The sequence below is a fragment of the Heptranchias perlo genome, chromosome 2 (genome assembly GCF_035084215.1).
Source record: "Heptranchias perlo isolate sHepPer1 chromosome 2, sHepPer1.hap1, whole genome shotgun sequence".
NCBI lineage: Eukaryota > Metazoa > Chordata > Chondrichthyes > Hexanchiformes > Hexanchidae > Heptranchias > Heptranchias perlo.
In genome coordinates, this window is record NC_090326.1 from 48239808 (window position 1) to 48261749 (window position 21942).

The following is a 21942-nucleotide window of genomic DNA, read 5'->3' on the forward strand; positions in this document are numbered from 1 at the left end:
GAACAAAGCTAGCTACTGCCAGGTTACGATACCTGTGGGTAGATCTTGAAGTTGTGTGATAGTGTAAAATGTGTGAACGTGTGATAGCGATTTGGCAGCCCGTTTTACATCTCTCCCGATTTTTATTTCCAATGACTTCAAATGAAATAAAAATCAGAAGAGATGTAAAACGGGCTGCCAACTCGCTATCACCCGTTTTACACTGTTGCACAAAGTCAAGATCTAACCCCTGGTTTTAGTTTCATCAGGCTTGTAATTACACTTGGCGATAATAGCTGCTGAATGCTTCGCACATTGTGTGTGACAGCTTTTCTGTCCACGATTTTCGCTGACTTTAACTCTCTTACTTTAAAGAGTTGGTGGCTCCATTAAGATAGTGGGTAGAGGAATGTCATATGAAATGTATTAAGTGGTCATCTTCTATTTTTGACAAGAGCAATTTCTAGTTTATCAGCAGGACAGAGGAACTGATTCATCAACTCTGAGAAGATAAAATCCACTTAAGATCAAGTTAGAGAAAACTATTTCCGTTCACTAGACTGTAAAATTTCATGGTCAAAATGAATCTTGCAAAATCAAGTCTTACTTAAAATCAAACTCATTTTTAATATGAAATTTATGCCATAGCAGATACCAAGCACTATTCACCATGCCACGACCATTTTACTCATTGACATACTGCAATGAGTAAATTGATGTGCTCCTAATGAGTTTAATACATTGTTATGGTTTCCACAAATCCATATATGTGGTATCAGTCTGGAATGTGCTTAATTTCTGCATCAAAACACAGTAAATTGTTAATCTCTCCGATAACAAAAAACAAATTAAGTACCTATTCGACTTCTTTTATTCACAGCTTCTTTAAGGATGAAATAATCTCATGAATAATTTAAAATTCAGGAATGTTATTTTGAAATTGGGGCCGCTGGACAGGATTGAAATTGATCTGGAAAATTGTGATGTATCAATTAAATGAGACATTGCGATGTATGCTAGAGAGCAAACTTATGACCTTCTTAGTCTACACATGTCTCCATGCCAAGCACATAGTGCAATTAAGTCATGGCAGAAGGGGCAATTGTCTTTAATACTAATGATCTGACAGCAGTAGCTGCAATAAAACCTGTGTCTATTACTTTTCTAATTTTCAATTCGTGGTGATTAAAGACTTTTAGCCATCACATTTTAGAGAAAATAATTGATTGGACTGCCATAAAATCTCTTTAATGCACTGAAAAAACATTCCACAGTATAGTAGTTATTAATTATACCATGTCTAAACTGCCAGTTGGAGGTCAAGCTGGATCTAAAATCTGCCTAGAACTGACTACTGATTACTATTATAAACATTGCAAATTAGGTATCCATCAATGAGTCCCTGCTTCAAGTAAACCCAGCCTGCGATTGGCAGCATAATACAATAGGACATCAGATTTCTAACCACGCTACTTGTCAAATTTACTGCATCAGCCCTATATCACACAGTGTTCCTTCAGTCCCTTGTTCTTACTTGTGTGTGAAATGCCTGCACCATCTGATACATGTATCATCTGACACATGCATAAGAGCCAATAGTATAAAGAAGATACTGCCACATGCAGATTCACATACTGAGCACATAATATAACAATGGGGCCAGGATTCTCCTATTCGCCAGGATAGTGAACTTGGTGCATACAGAGCTGCTTCCTTGCTGCCCAACCTGTGTTTTTCTCCCTCTGTCCCTGCCAGCACTGCCACTGGCCTCTCTTTTCCTGCCTACTGCATGTAAATGGCAGTAGGGAGGCAGGACCTGGGTTCCCATTGGATTTCCCTACCAGCTGCTTGTGTTACAGTCAATTCATGGGGAGAGGAAAGTGGGAACAAAGGTTACCTGGTTTTATAGGATGATTGGTTCCGCATCGGGGCCACCACGGGGGAGGTGGTGGTAGGTTCGAGGAAAGAGTGGTAATGGCCGTAAGGTACCAATGAGGGGAGGGCCTTGTTGCGGCCTTCTTTTCCTTCATTCTGACCTCAGGACTTACCTGCTCATGGCCCCGATCTCAGGCTTTTAGTGGGATATTGCCTCCAATCTTCAGAGCGCTTTTATCCTTTTACGGTCTCTTGTTGGTTCTTCTGGTGCTGCATTCCTGCTGCATCTTCACAGGATCTCCTTAAACCACTCCATGGCCAGCCAGTATTGAGTGGCGAATTCATACTGGACTTCCTGTTGATTTTCCTACCCTCCTGTCAGCTCAGCACCTCTCATCCACTTGGTACTACGTCTGACAATTTGGCTAGGATTACCAACTTGTCATATGGTTAGTGATTTGAGATGCTAAGACTGGAACCCTGATCTCAAAAAGCGCTGCCCAATTCCCTCAATAAATCACTTTCTTCTTTGACTTATATAAAAATGCAGCTTTAAGAGGGCTCCATGGAGTTTATTTTTGTTTCAAGCCTACAATGTCCCCATAACACTTCCTCACCTTTTTCTTTGACTTCAAAACCTGGGAAGCACGGACTGTCCCTGAGACAGTATTCGCAATCCTGTGAACAGTGGTAATCGGCTCTACATATACATTGTGTAGCAGTCACTGTGTTTCCTTTACGGAGTACTTCAAATCTTTTCACTGTAAAGGAAAGAAAATACTCTCAGTCTCAATGATAACTAGTGACCACCAACTTATGCACATGCATGCCAGCGTGTGATAACATCCCAGCTCAAACATGGGACCAAAGAAATACAAATTAACATGTGTTTGTTGGGTTATGACTCATTTAGAATATTGTGTAAATTTGGGTTAGATGAAAAGCAATATAATAATTTTTGATACAAGTTAGAGATTATTATAAAGATAAACAAATGAAGGTCTACAATCTAAACACCTTGGCTAAAACTTTTTTTTTATTTGTTTATTTGGGAACTATAGTTAACATGCACACTTTGTAAATCAGTTTAGTTTGCTGGTAATTCTCACTTCACACTGTTTTATCACAGGCTCAATTCCTAACTATGAAGGATGTTCAAATTTTTCAACCATATGTAATAAATGTCACAAATTCTCAGCTGGGTAGCTTCAATGGATATATCTCATCTTTAGGGGTAAATGTTAACCTCATGAACGGGTGGGTTGGGGGCAGGTGGGAAGGTAAAAATCGTAAGAAAGTAAAACCCGACCCCAACTTGTATTCACACACACACACACACACACACACATCCACACACACACACACACACACACACACGGTCCATATTTCCCCAGTTCTGTGTCCTTTGCTAAACCACCTTTAAAGAGTAACTGTGGAGCTGCCGTGATTATTTTCAAACCTGTTAATTGTTAACTACTTTATTTTGTAAGTATCAATCTTAGTGTTGAACCAATCTACGAGTAGATACTAACTTTCATCACACTCGATCTGTTTCAAACATTCTGTCTGAGAATTACTGTGCTCCAGGTACTCGCCTTCCCCACAAGGTTTGCAGTCGACAGATTTGTCCTCAGTACAGGGAGCAGAGAGATAGAAGCCTAAAACAGAATACACATGTTAACATCAGCACAATTCTTCTGACGTTGATATACTTCAAAGGACGCTCGTAGTAATGAAAAGGGAAAGACAGATAAGGGCATTTCTAAGATATGCATAGAAATGTGTGTTATGTGTATTAGTACACATAGTTATAGTGTGCCCAATGATTGGGGTTTTGTTTGTGTTGAAGGAAAAAAGCAACACACCTTCACTCAATACCAAATACCCACAAACAGGTCATACAATCACAAACAAAAACCAAGACTTTAACTCATCGAACCTGATTATTTCCCCCAGTAAATGTGGCCACTCATCCAAACAAAATTCAATTCTCACCTTATGCGCAACGCACATTACTTTAATGACTTCTGTGCGCTGATAGGCTCCTGTTACGGCCATTAATGTAATGTGTGCACACAAAATAAACAACCTCACCATCAGTTACCGTCTTTGTTCCTGTTGTTCATTTAAAAATTTGGGTTTCATCATTAAAATTTCCATTGCAGTCAGCTGCAGGACGTCTTTGTTAATGTACCTGCAACGCATTGCCATCAATTTTTTTTATATCTTTTGAATTTGATATGGTAGTGGAGGAAATATAGCAGCATGGACAGGAAACAAAGGGCAAGGGTAAAGTGGTGTGACTCAGTCTGGAGAAGGGTTAGAAGTGGTGCACCCCAGGGGTTAGTTCTGGGTCCACTTTTATTCTCAGTGTATACAGATGATTTGGACTTGGGCACATAGAGCACAATCTTGAAATTTATTGAGCTCACAAAAGTAAAGGGTTTGGCAAACCGAGGAAAGATTGGCCTGGTAGAGTAGCACTTTGGATGAATGCCATTGTGAACAAGCATGAGGTAACGTATTTTGGGAAGAAAGATAAGGAATAAAAGTGTATACTCAATGGAAAAATGCTGAATGGTGTGGATGAACCGAGGGGTTCAAAGACCTAATTCTCTGAGATGAAAGTGCAGGGGTCAGTGTGGAGTCCACTGCCTTTACACGCGGTGACATAAGGAATGCCAAAACAATGGCCCAAATTTTCCTGGGAACTTGCACCATTAAATCTATCGTCAGAACCCCTGAACACCATGAAAGAAAGAGTAAATTATGGATTGAGCGATTTACGCCATCACTTATGGCACTCCATATTTTCCTGAGACATTACTGCCCACCAAAAACAGCTGCAAGGTAATTTCCCTAGCTGTGCTCCCCATTAAAAACAATGGCGACCGCGATTTTACTGGATTATCACCAGTTTTCCATGAGCCATAAATCACTTAGATTTAAAAATAATGGCGCTGGTGGCCTGGCAGCGGCGTAGTTTATTGCTTACAGATCTTTTTCCTTAAAAAGTACTTGCATAGTTATAGTAAACCATTGTATTAGCTCACACGTGACTTGAAGATAAGCTCAAAAAACCCGTGGAATCTCCGTACTCAAATTCATAACACTTTAACGACGTGGTCAGCATGGAAGCAGGCCGACCGATTCCACCAAGAAGAGATTGACTTGGTGGGAGTAACGCTTTCAAGGCATGCCATACCTTAGCTTTGCATAAAAGTTGGTTTAAGTCTTTACATTGCCACTTTGTTTATTGTCCAATTGCTGGAATAAAATGGCCGCACCGCTTCTGTTTCGCCACCGTGCTCACTGCAGCGTATTCTAATTAGATATTCAGGAAAACATGGAGGAAGTTATCGACAGTGAATCGGCGCCCTAGATGGTTAAATTTACGGTGTATGCAGCCAATCTCACCGTTGCAGGAAAATCTGGGACAATGTTGCAGACATCAATGGAGCATGTGGCAGCTTCACCACAGTGTGACCATTCCTCCACATCTCAAGAAGTAGTTCAGAACAAGTTTGGTGCCTCCTTCTCAAAAGTATATACTGCGGCCCTTGTAGCCCATGGGGATAGACTTGAGGGAGCCCTGCATTCAGGCCTTCAGACATTCGGGGTCGGGTTAAAGGAGGTACTCTCTCGGGAGTTTCAGAATCTAGTGGAACCCTTCCACTGAACAACTGACACCCTGAACCTTGGCCCAGTACCAGTAGCATGACTGGAGCCAGTGAATATGTTGTATCTGTCTCTCAGAATAGTAAAAGGTGCCAGTCATCTGGCCTAGCCCCCTCAGAGGCTTACTTAAAGAGCACATAGGGAGCAGCACCTGGCTGCCCACATTTGCACAAGAGATGAAGACCACAGTAGATCCTTCCCTGGGCTCAGCTGTCATAAGACGAGGGCCACCTCAGTCCGACCTCTTGTTCCAACCTTAGTCCCAAGATTCTCTTGTTGCAACCACCTCTTGCAATACTGGCCTGAGGTTGCAATTACAGCAAGTACCAGAATAGGTAAAAGGAAAGCACTTCTAGGCACCCAGAGGAAGCATGGGTGATAAGAGCCCTATATTGAAGTGAAACTCTGAAAGTTTAATCAAACAGATGTTGTTGTTTAAATTGGTTTTGTTGTTGAATTAGCTCATTAGATCTCGCGGGGTCTGGTTGGGGTGAAGTGGCAGGTTTGTTCAGTGAGATACAAAGGCAGATTGGAGTAGGCATGACGGCCGGGGTAACGGAGTGATGGAACTTTATTCAGAGGAGTGCTTTAATCCGAGGAGAATATACTACTAATAATCTGTTTATAAATTTCCCTGACAGCTAGGACTGAAGCCTCCATGAATTCAGGATTCTCATAATGCAGGGTTTAGATTCCTTAGCTTTCCAACTCCAGGGATTCCATTTCCATTTCTTTCTGAATAGTGAAGTTGTGCAGCGCACCACAAGCAACAATAATGCAGAAGACCCATTTGGGAGCATATTGCAGTGCCCCTCCTAATCTATCATGCACCAAAACCTTGTCAGAACCTCAGTAGTCCTCCCAATGACTATTGTAGTTGATGATTGTGCTTCGTTGTACTGTGGTTGAGCTCATGAGAATGGCACTCAAATTGGAGTCATGAGTTATGAAAAGAAGAGATATGCCTTGTCATCCAGAATCCATCCTAACTTTCTTTCTTGAATCGTGCTGGGAGACTGGGCTGACTTAAATCAAAAGTATCATGACAACTCCCTGTAGATTTGGCATTGACATGAAGAACTCATTGTTGCTTGTCACCAACAATTTGAACAGTGAGAGAATGGAATCCATTTCTATCTAGGAAATTCAATGGGTTCACTGTAGGGGCCCTCAGTGCAACATAGGTGTCATCTATTACACCTGAACTTTGGGGATACCAGCATCATGATAGAACTGAACGGCCCCTTCACCCTGCTGCCTTGGAGTCATCTCACAATCGATGAATTCCGCAGCACTCCTAAAGATGGCATTGATGACCTGGCGAATGCAGAACCAGACAGTTGATGTTACAGAAGTCCCCCATTGCAGCTTGGAATGAGCTAGAGGCATAAAAGTTGACAGCTATCCTCATCTGACCGCCAGCTGGCAGAGCTGTTCGGACACTTGATCTGGACTGTAGGTCTGTGTGTAGCAGCTGGTACATCATCCAGGGCCTCCTTCTTGAATCCATGTCTGCGAAGGCACAGCTCCTCATTCATACACTAATAAGATCTCCTGGGCCTATAGACCCATATGGGCCGGGTGGACGAGCAGGGTGGGGGGGGTGGTGGGGGTTGACTCATTTTTCTACGACGCTGCTACACTCTGCTCCCTTTGGGTCTCTTCCTCTTCCATCAACAAAGCATTATGGAGGAAGCCCCATAGGGAAAGCCATGCTGCCTAATAGTATCTTCTGCTGTGGTTGGAGGTAATAATTCTGCAGGTGACCGGACCGACCCTCACACTGCCAGTTTAAAATACACCTCAGTAGCTCTACAAGGAAACAAGTACAATCAAAAATAATCAGGCAAACCTGAGATATGGGCCAAAGTTTTCCAGGAGTAAGGATCCTTTAGATGAAGTAGTTCCACCAGGATGAGCTGGTCATGGCAAGTCACAATGCTCCATTTATCTGGTTGTGTTACAGAGGGCAATGGGGGCGGAAATGATGGGAAGTGGCATCTAAATTTCTCATGAGAGTGTAATCCCGCTGATAGAGTGCCTAAATGAGTTTGACTGTTTACATGGTACTGTTATGCCTAGATACTTGAAGCCCGTTCTGATCAAAGCGGTGAGACTGATGTATTTTTGTGAACATGTCTTGGCTGAGTGTCAGTGTACAATGTTATCCCGTCATTTCCATCCAATTTAAATATCTGTGCTACTGAAGGAGCAGGTGGATGAGGCGCCCCCTCTAAATTGGAAATGTTGGTGGCTCGAAGATGGAGCAGAAATGCAGTGGAAATGGGTTCCACCCAAATTTGTGCTCCTACCATAAATCCCCTGCCGCCATTATGCCCAGACTGCCCCGCAAAATGCGAGGAAATTTGGAGCCAAATACCCGAAAAGAGAGGGCATATTCTTCACCCTCAGCCAAGACATGTTCACAAAAATACATCAGTCTCACCGCTTTGATCAGAATGGGCTTCAAGTGTCTAGGCGTAACAGTACCACGTAAACTGTCAAACTCTTTTAGGCACTCTATAGGCAGGATTTCACTCTCGTGAGAAATTTATAGGACAGGTTGTAGTTTTATACAAGATCGCAGAACATCGTAAGGATCAGGGAACCCCCCCTCCTCCCATAAATTGCTTTCATTAATTTTCATCAAGCTTTTTACCTAGTACCTCATGTGGCCCTCATGAAGAAGCTGGCTTCTGTGGCAATACAAATCTTGGATATTATCTGGGATGTGTATTCCAGCTCCAAGATCCGTGTTAACATAGACACTGAACCTACCTCTCTCAAAGGAGGAGTGAAGCAAGGTTGCCAGCCTATTCGATATCTTTATCAATGAGGTGGTGGATGACATCGTACAGGGCAACCCCCAGGGTGTCCATTCCAGGTATTTCTGAAAATATTGCAGCACTTCTTTTTCACAGATGATTTTGTGTTGACAACAGACTCACCTAGAGATCTAAGGGATAGCTTTACAATTCTGTGCTGCTGGCATGGAACCATGGTCAGAAAATCATTGGTAGCATATGCCCAGACTTCTGATCCGCATTGCTGGTGGGAGATGTTCTCTGCTGCAGTGTGGACTTGTAAAATTATCCCTCCAGTGTGCTCCACTCAACATCTTGAACAAAGTGCTAACCAGTTGCATGTAGTGAGAGCTGCTCCCTCAATTCAATATTATGGCCTTCCAGGGCTCAAGAGGAGACCTCAAAGGTATTTATTGGAAGATACAAAGGGCATCTGTCCCAATTGTTGACTCATATCGGAATCGAGAGGTTCTGACGGATGCTAACTGCAGCCTGGACGCAGTCCTCTGACATCAGACTGAGAAGGCAAATAGTACTTTGGTCTTCGCCATCTTTTGTCAATGACAGCAAAATCCCAATGCAGGTTAAGCACGTGGTGTATAAAACATGTGTCCAAACAGTTCTCCTTCATGGTTCAGAAGTCCTAAGCATTCAATGGAAGGGCTTCCTCTGGCCAACATGTGAGATCCAGGTCTAAGCTGTGAGATATATTTGTGGCAGAAAGGAAAAGCAGCTGCAGGGAGGGAGGGCTCCAGCCTACACCAATCTGTCACTGCATTCCCTGGAAGGGGAGTAACTCTCAAGGTGGGCATGTCTCTTTGACAAAGCCCCTCACATGAAGATCTGGCTTACACAGTTGATGGTGAGTAAGCTTCTTGCATGGCAATTGACTTGGGTATCTAGAACATCAAGGTGGCTGGCACAATATCAGCTCTGTGTATAGGTCCTTCCCCCACAAAGAAAGTGGATGCCTGTCATATAGTGTATAAGGGAACTCTGAGACTTGGGATGATAGCCGTTGGAAAGTGTTGCCTGGAGGCCAGGTTTGAGAATATGAGCTCGTATATCCAGGGCACACTGACTACCATGATTAGGTTGCAGAGAGACAAGCAGCTATCGCTGAAGCTCTGGACCTCCATTTAATGTGGTATGGTGTGTCTCCACGCTGAGGTCAGGAAGATGGCATCAATACCTTATGATGAGTTATGTTCCTTGACATGCCACTTGTGAGGAGCTCCTGGTACCCGCAGAGCACCTAGCAGGAGCTCAAACCCGTGCTCGTCAATTGTCCGAAGACCAATTAGTGACTATTCTCCTTGGCAAGGGAGGAAGGGTTAAGTTGAGGTGGCTCTAAGATTACATGCCTGGTGATGAAAGATTGGAATCAGGTCAACCCTTAGTGACAAATTCAGTAATCCAACACCTGAATCAGGCAGATCTGTAATGTTCCAGAGCAATGTTAATGATTAACCAGCCAGCCTGGCTCACTAATGGAGCCTGGAGGGGGTGACCTGTCCCTGGGGCCAGGATTTTTCGCACATGGCTTAGTATCTCAGTCGATTTTCTAGCCCATGGAATAAAAGCTGCAGTGGTGGCATGGATACGAAATTGACTAAGAGACAGGAAACAGAGTAGTGGTGAACGGTTGTTTTTCGGACTGGAGGAAGGTATACAGTGGTGTTTCCCAGGGGTCAGTACTAGGACCACTGCTTTTCTTGATATATATTAATTACTTGGACTTGGGTGTACAGGGCACAATTTCAAAATTTGCAGATGACACAAAACTTGGAAGTGTTGTGAACAGTGAGGAGGATAGCGATGGACTTCAAGAGGACATAGACAGGCTGGTGGAATGGGCGAACACGTGGCAGATGAAATTTAACGCAGAGAAGTGCAAAGTGATACATTTCGGCAGAGCAGGGTGAGAAAGCGGTTAAAAAAGCATACGGGATCCTGGGCTTTATAAATAGAGGCATGGAGCACAAAAGCAAGGAGGTTATGATGAACATTTACAAAACACTGGTTTGGTCACAACTGGAGTATTGTGTCCAATTCTGGGCACCGCACTTTAGGAAGGATGTGAAGGCCTTAGAGAGGGTGCAGAAAAGATTTAACTGAATGGTTCCAGGGATGAGGGACTTCAGTTACGTGGATAGACTGGAGAAGCTGGGGTTGTTCTCCTTAGAGCAGAGAAGGTTGAGAGCAGATTTGATACAGGTATTTAAAAACATAAGGGTTCTAGACTAAGTAGATAGAGAGAAACTCTTCCCATTGGCGGAAGAGTCGAGAACCAAAGGATACAGATTTAACGTTATTGGCAAAAGAACCAAAGGCAATATGAGGAAAAACTTTTTTACGGAGCGAGTGGTTAGGATCTGGAATGCACTGCCTGAAAGGGTGGTGGAGGCAGATTTAATTGTGGCTTTCAAAAGGGAATTGGATAAGTACTTGAAGGGAAAGAATTTGCAGGGCTATGGGGAAAGGGCGGGGGAGTGGGACTAACTGGATTGCTCTTGCAGAGAGCTGGCACGGGCTCGACGGGCCGAATGGCCTCCTTCTGTGCTATAACCATTCTACGATTCTATTGCACTCCTCTTGGAGTTGGGATGGGAATCTGCTGGAAGGGCTGAGGAATTTTTCTATTAGGTCTTCTTATGGAAATTGCCTTTTCACTGTGAACATAAGGCAGAAATGTTGAGAAAATGTCCAAACTGTAACTACTTTCTACAGTAGAAAATCTCTGCATTTTACACACAATGGGATAAAGAGATTCACCTGCTTGACACTCATTGCAGCAATTCTTTCCTTTGTCATAATGCTGAACACAGCTTGAATGCAAATACTGTGGATTTGCCTGCAAAATGCAAAAACATGTTAGAAAAATTAATTTATTTTGTGCATGAAAGTAATATCAGAGGACATTGTCAGCCATGGCTCAGTGGTAAGATTCTTGCCTCTGAGTCAGATGGTTGTGAGTTTAAGTCCCACTTCAGGGACTTAAGCACAAAATCTAGGCTGGCACTCCAGTGTAGTACCGAGGGAGTGCTGTACTATCATAGGTGCTGTCTTTTGGTTGAGACATTAAACCCAAGGCCTCGTCTGCCCTCTCAGGTGGATGTAAAAGATTCCATGGCATGATTTCAAAGGAGAACAGGGGAGTTCTCCCCGGTGTCCTAGCCAATATTTATCCCTCAACCAATACCTTAAAAAAACCAGATTATCTGGTTGTTATCTACATTGCTGTTTGTGGGACCTTGCTGTGCACAAATTGGCTGCTGCATTTCCTACATTATAACAGTGACTACTCTTCAAAAGTACTCGATTGGATGTAAAGTGTTTTGGGACGTCCTGAGATCATGAAATGACACAAATGGTACAAATGCTCAGAAGTGGAAAGCTTTTGCATTCCATTAAATGATCTCTTCTAGTTCACATTTGCTTCTTACATGGTTTATCACCTTATTGCCATCAAAAGGTGACAACGTATAGTGTTAGCAAATACACCACATAAACAGCTGGTGCTTATAGCACTGAAAAACATACGAAACAATGAAATCACTAACTAAATACAAACAATCTGATACAAATATTCCCTCCTTTTTGCATGTACATGTCACTTTTTTGATGTTACGGTTTACATAGGAAACAGAAGGTGGGGCCACAATTCATGTTACAGTGATTGTCCATGGACTACTTTTCACAAAGGCTCCAGTTTCTTTCTTATATATATATATATATATATATCCGCTTTGCCATGTATCCCAGTTTGAATGCTCAGTCATACAGTTTTGAGTTCAGTCAGCCAATTCCTCATCAGTTTTGTTGCTCTGCACCTATAGTGTGTACTTTGACATAATTGATGCCTTGTGTCCTTCTCTTGGTTGGGGCTATCAGTGTGCTTTGGAACATTTATTTTTTGGGGTGGGAAGTTAATTTCTGTTTCTTTTGTTTAGCTTCACATTTTTTTCTTTGAGAGTTACTTCTGAGCTCTTCAATAATTAAAACTATTCTTTTTTTCTTCTCATCAGCAGGGGTCTCTGTAGTGCTGTCTCACAATATAGTTATGCCTTGTGCTTGATGCAATGACTGTATGTTTGTTGCCATTGTAGCAGTTGGAAATGGTTTGTGCAAATGTCTCACTGGAGCTACTAATAAATCTGCCTGATTGGCTTAATGAGTTCATGGGAAATCTCCATTATTTGTTGTGCAAATAATGTAATGAAAAATCATATCTTGCAGGTATGAAGAACACAGTATAAAACTACAGATTAAATGACAATTATAACTATGAATTCTAACAGGTCCGAACTGAATGGCCCTGATAATAATGGGGAGGCAGGAAGGGAGCAGGGGGGGCGTTGGTGTAGCCACCAGGAAACCCGGAAATACAGGTTACCCTGAAATCCTGCTGAATTTAACGGCAGGACTTGTTTTAAATTTTTCAAATTGGTTTCCTGCCCGCAGCTAGCCGGATTGAGAAACTGGCTGGCTGTCACGTAGGGAGGCCTGTGGCACAAGGCCGCAGCCAGGGAACGGAGAGGAAGGAGGGAGAGCTCATGGGCTGTAGAGAACATTAAGGGCGGAGGCTGGGGAAGACATCGGGGGTCCGTAGAGGACATGGAGGGGGGTTGTGGAGAAGATCGCAGGCTGGGAGGAGGAGATCAGGGGGCGGGGTCTGATGCCGGCAGGCGGAGATCGGTCGGGGGGTGGGGAGGGAGTTGGATTTTGGAGGTCTGGAGGTGAGTCGGACATCCGGCATGGCGGGGGGGGGGGGGGGTTGATTGGATCGGGGTGGGGAGAAACAGGTTTGCTTGGGGGGCTGGAGGAAGCACTCCTGCTCCTTCTGGTCCACAAGCAGTGCCGGAAAGGCACTTACTTGTTCTGTCCGGCCGTTCACGCCTCCCTTCAGCTACCAGGTTTTCTAAGGCCCGGAAAACCCGGCCCCCAGGAATTAAATGGGAAAGACAGGTTAAATTTGAGGCAGGCAACATTTAAAAAATATTTTAAGGATGGACCCGCCTCTGGAGATCAGGTTAGTTGCCCGCCCCCCCCAACCCCCTGGAAGTTCGAAGCAGGTTAGGGTCGGGTTTCCGTTTTTTAAATTTTTAATCCCCCACTGCCCATCCTGGGGTATTAAAATTATCCCCAGTGAGTCAATAAAGGATCTAATGGTTTGCTGTCCACCAACAATGGTTAAATCATTGGAAAAATAAGAGAGGTACTAATCTCAAAAAGATGATTGCAAGTTGGATATGTTGAGGACTTCAATTCCAGCCTGGAAAATGTGACAGGCTCGTACTGTTCACTTGTGAGTTAACTCACTCAGCTGGGACCATTTCCACTGTGATTCCTAGGCCAGGGAAGAATCCAGACAGCATCTTACGGCTGTGCACATTGGACATGGGATGCAGTAAAAAACACAATGTTGTGTCTGAAAAAGGACAATCATTTCACTGCCACTGTTAACTTCTTTTTAATCCTCCAAAAGGTACTTTTCAAATCTGAATTCAATTCAAAATTAAGCATCAATTTGGATGAAACTACTGACTTTATTAGTTTGAAATTAACAGTGAATTAAAAACAATTCTTTCAGCTGCCGCTCCCGGAAGACCTACAGCTCCAGCAGTTAAGTCTGTCTCCCAGAAGTGTAGCTGCCTCCTATTCCAAATCATTTGAAGCGTCTAGATAAGGATGGATTAGGGAAGAGATGACAGCAGCAATTTATTTCCTGTAGCACTTCTTACATAGACAGGGATGTCTGAAAGGGAATTATAAAGAGAAAATTAAGCAAGAGGGAAAAGGGGAAATCCAAGGCGGCCACCTAAAACAGGTTTTAGGCCCCTTATATATGTAAATGAGGGGCCTTACGCCTGTTTTGTCTTCGTCAAAATTGGTCTGTAATGAGTGGGACTGGCACTGGGCCTGCCACACTGCGGATTCTTCAACAGCTGCCAAATCACAGAAAAGAAAATGGGGGGTGTAAAAGGGGCTGCCGATTCGTCATCACTTGTTTTGCCTTATCACTGAAGACCAATTTCACCCCCAGCAAGTGATGAGTCCACTAACGTTCCCAGGTCTCTTTCAATTTAGTCTTTGACAAGTTTTAGCTTGTGTCAGTTTGGCTCAGTTGCAAGCACTGCTGCCTTTGAGTCAGAATATTGTGGGTTCCTGCCCCACTACAGACTACAATCTAGGCTGATACTTCAGCACAGTACTGAGAGAGTGCTGCACTGTCAGAGGTGGCGTCCTTCGGACCAGATGTTAAACCGAAACCAAAGCCTAGAACATCCACTCTTTGTTGAGGCAAAAGTCAGGCACACTGGTGGCGAAGGGACCGGAGGTTAGGGTGGCACCCATCTCAGCTGGGTTTCTGCCCCATAGAAGCAGCCATAGCAAATTCTGACAGTGGGCATGGGCACTTCTTATGGATCCCTTTTGCAAGACCCTCCAGTTTGGGGGTGATCCTGGGGTCCCCTTGAAACTCCTGAGAGATATGCTGCTGGAAGGCCCAGCAGTACTGATTACTGCAGAAAGCAGGTGAGGGTGCCATTCTGGACCAAAAGAAGGAAATGTAAGTGCTCCTCAAATCTTTGGCCTGTGCCGTGCCCCCATCCTTGGAGTGGCAGGGTGCCACTCCAGGATTCCATCTGCTCCACTGGGTGGGTGTCCCTGTTGTGCTGTTACTGACGTGGGCACTCGCCCCCAATATGTTAATGATTCTGTTTATGGGATTTGGAATGGGGTCACGGCAGATCTGCCCCACTACACATCTGGTGGTGTCATTTTGCTGTGAAATTTCTAGGCTCTTGTCTGACTGCTCAGATTCACATAAAAGATCCCATAGCAATATTGAAGAAGGTCAGGGAGTTCTGCTGATGTCTTGGCCAATATTCATCCCCCCGACAACACCACCCAAAACGAAATACGTTCCTTTGCGCTTGTGGGGCCTTGCTGGTTGCAAATTGTTCAAGTTTGCCTTCAAAACAGCAGCAAATTCGCTGCAAAGTAACCACTGGTTGTTAAGTGCTTTGGAATAGGAGAAGGTGCTTTATAAATGCAAATTCTTTCTTTCTATTAGACCCATGGAGTGTGTATGCTTCCTATTTTTCTCCCAATATGCAGTACTTTGCATTTGTCCACAGGGAAATTACATATATTGAGTCTAAACAAGTATTACAGAGCAGTGATTTAATATCACAAAACTGGGGGGTAATTTTGAATTTAGGCGTTAGTGTAAAACGAGCGATATTGGATCAGTTGCCCGTTATAATCTCTCCCGATTTTAATTTCCATTGAAGTCAATGATGGATATCAACTCAGTATTGAGAGACCGGAAATCTCGTCTCCGCGTGCTGGGGCTGATCGACTAGTATTCGTACGAAATTCCTCCGTCCACTGTTTAAAAGGTGTTAACTCTTTAAAGCATCAAGTTTTAAAATGAATGCTTCAATGCTCTGCTAAAACCGCAGCAGAATCACATACGGATACACATATGCTTGGTACTTATATCACCTGGCGCGAGTACAACTTCCATGCAATGAGAAAAGACCATCGCGCCTGCCCCTTCTACAGTCCATTAACAATCTACCATTAAAAGACAAACAGAATCCTTAGTTTTGATCTAGAGCCATAAATGTAAAGAGGTGATGTTGAACTTGTGCAAGTCCTTAGTTAGGCAACAGTTGAAGTGAATAGTTTTGGACACTCCATTATAGGAAGGACGTAAAAGCAATGTAAAAGGTGCAGCATAGATTCACTAGGGATAAGGAGTTATAGTTATAAAGAGAAAATTGAGAAGTTAGGCCTTTTCCCACTGAAGCTGAGAGGTTAAGGGGTGACCTGATAGTGGTCTTCTAGGTTATAAGGGAAATAGTGATAGATTGTTAGCTCTAGAATCATAGAATGGTTACAGCACAGAAGGAGGCCATTCGGCCCATCGAGCCTATGCCGGCTCTTTATAAGAGCAATCCAGTTAGTCCCATTCCCCCGCTCTTTCCCCATAGCCCTGCAGATTTTTTCCCTTCAAGTATTTATCCAATTCCTTTTTGAAAGCAGATTGAATCTGCTTCTGCCACCCCTTCAGACAACGCATTTCAGATCATAACCACTCGCTACGTAAAAAGGTTTTTCCTCATGTCACCTTTGATTCTTTTGCCAATTATCTTAAATCTGTGTCCTTTGGTTCTCGACCTTTCTGCCAATGGGAACAGTTTCTCTTTATTTACTTTATTTAAACCCTTCATGATTTTGAACACTTCTATCAAATCTCCTCTCAACCTTCTCTGCTGTAAGGAGAACAACCCCAGCTTCCCCACTCAATCCATGTAACTGAAGTCCCTCATAGAATCATAGAAATTTACGGCACAGAAGGAGGCCATTCGACCCATCGTGTCTGTGCCGGCCGAAAAAAAGCCATCCAGCCTTATCCCACTTTCCAGCTCTTGGTCCGTAACCTTGTAGGTTGCGGCATTTCAAGTGCACATTCAAGTACTTTTTAAATGAGTTGAGGGTTTCTGCCTCTACCATCCTTTCAGACCGTGAGTTCCAGACCCCCAACACCCTCTGGGTGAAAAAAATTCTCCTCAACTCCCCTCTAATCCTTCTACCAATTACTTTAAATCTATGCCCCCTGGTTTTTGACCTCTCTGCCAAGGGAAATAGGTCCTTCCTATCCACTCTATCTAGGCCCCTCATAATTTTATACATCTCAATTAAATCTCCCCTCAGCCTCCTCTATTCCAAAGAAAACAACCCCAGCCTATCCAATCTTCCCTCATAGTTAAAATTCTCCAGTCCTGGCAACATCCTCGTAAATCTCCTCTGTACCCTCTCTGGTGCAATCACATCTTTCCTGTAATGTGGTGACCAGAACTGTACACAGTACTCTAGCTGTGGCCTAACTAGTGTTTTATACAGTTCTAACCTCCCTGCTCTTATATTCTATGCCTTGGCTAACAAAGGAAAATATCCCGTATGCTTTCTTAACCACCTTATCTATCTGTCCTGCTACCTTCAGGTATCTGTGGACATGCACTCCAAGGTCCCTGAGTTCCTCTACACCTTTCAGTATCCTACCATTTAATGTGTATTCCCTTGCCTTGTTTGCCCTCCCCAAATGCATTACCTCACACTTCTCTGGATTGAACTCCATTTTTCTGCCCACCTGACCAGTCCAGTGATATCTTCCTACAGTTTACAGCTTTCTTCCTCACTATCAACCACACCGCCAAGTTTTGTATCATCTGCAAACTTCTTAATCACGCCCCTACATTTAAGTCTAAATCATTAATATATATAACAAAAAGCAAGGGACCTAGTACTGAGCCCTGCAGAATCCCACTGGAAACAGCCTTCCAGTCACAAAACACCCATCGACCATTACCCTTTGCTCCCTGCCACTGAGCCAATTCTGGATCCAACTTGCCACTTTCCCTTGGATCCCATGGGCATTTACTTTTCTGACCAGTCTGCCATGTGGGACCTTGTCAAAACCTTGCTAAAATCCATGTAGGCTACATCAAACGCGCTACCCTCATCGACCCTCCTTGTTACCGCCTCTAAAAATTCAATCAGGTTAGTCAGACAGAACTTTCCCTTAACAAATCCATGCTGACTGTCCTTGATTAATCTGTGCCTCCTAAATGACTATTAGTACTGTCCCTCAGAATTTTTTCCAATAATTTGTCCACCACCGAGGTTAGACTGACTGGCCAATAATTAATCGGTCTATCCCTTTCTCCCTTTTTAAACAACGGTACAACATTAGCAGTCCTCCAGCACCACACCTGTAGCCAGAAAGGATTGGAAAATGATAGTCAGAGCCTCCGCTATTTCCTCCCTTACTTCTCTTAACAGCCTGAGACACATTTGATCCGGGCCTGGTGATTTTTCTACTTTCAAAGATGCTAAACCCCTTAATACTTCCTCTCTCACTATGCTTATCCCATCCAATATTTCACACTCCTCCTCTTTAACTTGAATCTCTGCATCATCCCCCTCTTTAGTGAAGACAGATGCAAAGTATTCATTAAGAACCATACCCACATTGTCCGCCTCCACACACAAGTTACCTCTTTAGTCTTTAATAGGCCCTACTCTTTCTTTAGTTATCCTCTTGCTCTTTATGTATTTATAAAACATCTTTGGGTTTTCCTTGATTTTACCTGCTAATATTTTTTCATGCTCTCTCTTTGCTTTCCTAATTTCCTTTTTAATTTCACCCCTGCACTTTCCATACTCCTAAGGCCTTCACATCTGTCTTAAAGTGTGGTGCCCAGAATTGGACATAATACTCCAGTTATGGCTGAACCAGTGTTTTATAAAGGTTCAACATAACTTCCTTGCTTTTGTACTCTATGCCTCAATTTATAAAGCCTAGGATTCCATATGCTTTTTTAACCACTTTCTCAACCTGCCCTGCCACCTTCAAAGATTTGTGCACATATACCCCAAGGTCTCTCTGTTCCTGCACCCACTTTAGAATTGAACCAGTTAATTTATATTGCCTCTCCTCACTCTTCCTGCCAAAATGTATCACTTCGCGCTTCTCTGCATTAAATTTCATCTGCCATGTGTCTGCCTATTCCACCAGCCTGTCTATGTCCTTTTGAAGTCTATTACTATCCTCCTCACTGTTTACTACACTTCCAAGTTTTGTGTCATCTCCAAATGTTGAAATTGTGCCCTGTACTCCAAGTCCAAGTCATTAATATATATCAAAAAGAGCAGTGGTCCCAGTACTGATCCCTGGGGAACACCACTGTACACCTCCCTCCAGTCCGAGAAACAACCATTCACCACTACTCTCTTTTTCCTGTCACTTAGCCAATTTCTCTAGTACCGAGGAGTAAAAATTTAAGTTAATCACAAAAAGAATTAAAGGGGATGCTGCAAAAAAATGATTACACAAAGGGTGGTTAGAAAGTGGAATTCTCGGCCATAAACTGTTGTTGAAGCAGAGTTGATAGATTCATTGAAAAGGGAATTAGATTGTTGATAGAAGAGAAATAATAAAAGATATGGGGAGCAAGCAAGAGAGTAAAATTAGACAAGATGGCTCATATGAAGAAAAACACTTGTGCAGACTTGAGGGGCCATATCTGTGCTATAGTATTTTATGATTCTGTAACTTCTTTACTGTAATATTGATGGGGTGGAGAGGAAAAATGTATTGAATAATACTGGGAAATCATATATATGCATGAGCCACCCTAGCTTAATAACCTCGATCTACAAATGTTAACTCAGTTCCCTTGCTATTCCAGGGTCAGTAACTCCACCAAGCTTAATTTACACAAAGTAAAGCAAACACCTTTCAGGGCAATATTCCTCTGGAAGTCAGCAGGGAGCTGCCCGTGTTGAAAAAACAGAAAAAATAGCTCTGGTAAGTCTGTAAAGAATATGCTGTACAGTCAATGATAACAAAGCAGATGTAGTCCTGCTTGGCATCAGGGAAACATTTCCACTTCACTTCCAGTGGAATAAAATGTCAGCATTCTGGGATCAATGGAGAAGGCCCTTGGCCACTGATTAAATGTGAAAGCTCTGAAATACCTAAGGGGAGTAAATACTTCACAATGATATTGAATTTCTCCTCCTCCTTTAACTGCAATCAATTTTTTGCCCTCTGCCATTAGCTATATCCCTGGGCTGTGAAATTATTGCTGAGATCCAAAGATTAAATCACAAGGTCTGAAGAAAGAAATGAACTATTGAAAAAGTCAATTTTAACTGTTAAAAGTACTTGCCATTGAATTTGTTCTTTCACCTGGAAGGGGTTCCTGTTTATTCAGAAGGGTGATTAACCTAGTAGTCAGGATTACGTAGCTATATGTGTGTGCCAAGGTCTCTTTTTGTCCTCTTTGATATAAAGGGAATTTCCATCCAAGAGGTGGGACTGACAAAGCAGATATTTACATAATAAATTTTCTAATAATCCAGCCTAGGCGATACCACTTTTACAAATGGCTTATCTTCTGGGCAAAAATGTTCTGCCATCTTCAAAGATGATTTATGGTAGTCAGTAAATACAGATTATAGCACACACGTCCTCTCACCCATCTGACTCTGGCGCTCCAGTGATGGTTACGCATCCAATTCCTTGGCTGTTTTATAACAGAAATATATCCAAAATGTTCCCTGCTCACGCAGTGGCTTTATTACTCAAGCTTTAGATTCAGAGGCCCCGATATTAGCGGGGCGGTGGGGTGGCAGCGAGGGGGGTGTTTGGGTGTGTGGGTAGCCTGCCCAATAAAATCTGTCCGTTCCCCATGCGATCACAGGTAAATTGGAGCCACTTAACGTGGCTTCCGGGTTTGGCGTCTGAAACCTGTGCAGCGGGTGGACTGCGCGCCCGCATCACAGGCTGTCAGCTGGAGGAGCTCTATTTAAAGGGGCAGTCCTCCAACAGCTGCTCCTGGAGGAAACACCCAAATAGCACAATGGAGCAGCCCAGGGGAAAGGCTGCTCCTAGATTCAGTGATGCCTCACTCCAGGTGCTACTGGAGTGAGGAGGAGGAGGGATGTGTTCTACCCAGCCGATGGGAGGAAGTGGCCTACCTCTGCCACCAAGAAGGTCTGGCTCGAGGTGGCAGAGGAGGTCACCAGCACCTGGATCCAGTGCAGGAAGCGCTTCAATGACCTAACTAGGTCAGCCAAAGTGAGTACACTTACTCATTCTCCTACACTCCGTCTTCCACATCACCGCCCCCACCCCCCAACTCATTCTGCCCTGCCAACACTACTCCATCACATCACTCCTCACACCCACTCAAACCTCATCCTCAACTTACCAACACTTCCTCAGCGCTTCCTCACTTCCCCAGTACTCACCCCACCACTAACACTCAACCCAATCTCATTCAAAGTCATGGCTCTGTCTCATACTCACCCTCTGATGCATCTCTTTCACGGTCAGCCTCACCCAAATCAAAGCATTCAGTGGTTGGCCATGTCACCATCACTCACTCACGCGTCTCTACTTTCTCCCCTTGTAGGAGAAGACAGCCCAGAATGCACAGGAGAGGGCGAGGACCGGAGGGGGGGCCACAACAAATCGTCGTCCTCACAGACGCGGAGCAGGAGGCGCTGGAGCTGAGCCGCATCCTTGAGTACCTGTCCATCGGGGACGCTGAGATTGGCACCTGACAAACGGCTGGTGACAGAACTTTAATATTCAGCACTCACAATATCAATTGATGTTAACATGCCTTGCCATCTTCAGCACCTCAACATCTGTCATCATGCTTAATATTGCCTTCTGTTCTCTTACAGGGCCTTTAGCGACCACTGTGATGGCAGAGGGCGATTCCTCAGAGGACGTGCCGGCCTCTGAGGGGGCACCGTCACATCTGAGCGAGCCATCCACCAGCGCAGATACACACACCTCGGTGGGTCCCCGTCCTCAGTTAGTCGGGGTCGCACATGGTGAGTCACCACACACATGAGCATGAGCAGACACTGGTGGCAGGGGCAGCTGCGGAGATTCTGCGTCGGTGGGAGCATTCTTCTCCAGGCTCTGCTCAGCTGGACGCAGATGCTGAACCCTGGGGGCCATTCATTAAAAGGAGAATGATCGAGAGGCAGCAGCACATTTGCGAGGTGCTGG

General features: G+C 43.9%; 1 protein-coding gene across 2 annotated transcripts in view; it reads right to left on the minus strand.

The window, feature by feature from the left end:
- LOC137338928 (tumor necrosis factor receptor superfamily member 11A-like) overlaps nt 1-21942 on the minus strand; it is an 80873-nt gene that overhangs the window by 38381 nt on the left and 20550 nt on the right. The window contains exons 2-4 of one of the 2 annotated variants that reach the window (XM_068001855.1): nt 11112-11190; nt 3387-3512; nt 2472-2615 (exon numbers count right to left, since the gene is read on the minus strand). In XM_068001855.1, the coding sequence (XP_067857956.1) occupies nt 2472-2615; nt 3387-3512; nt 11112-11190 (349 nt within the window). Of the gene's footprint in view, nt 1-2471; nt 2616-3386; nt 3513-10839; nt 10932-11111; nt 11191-21942 lie in introns of those variants that run through there. The other variant, XM_068001856.1, reaches the window with a different exon arrangement.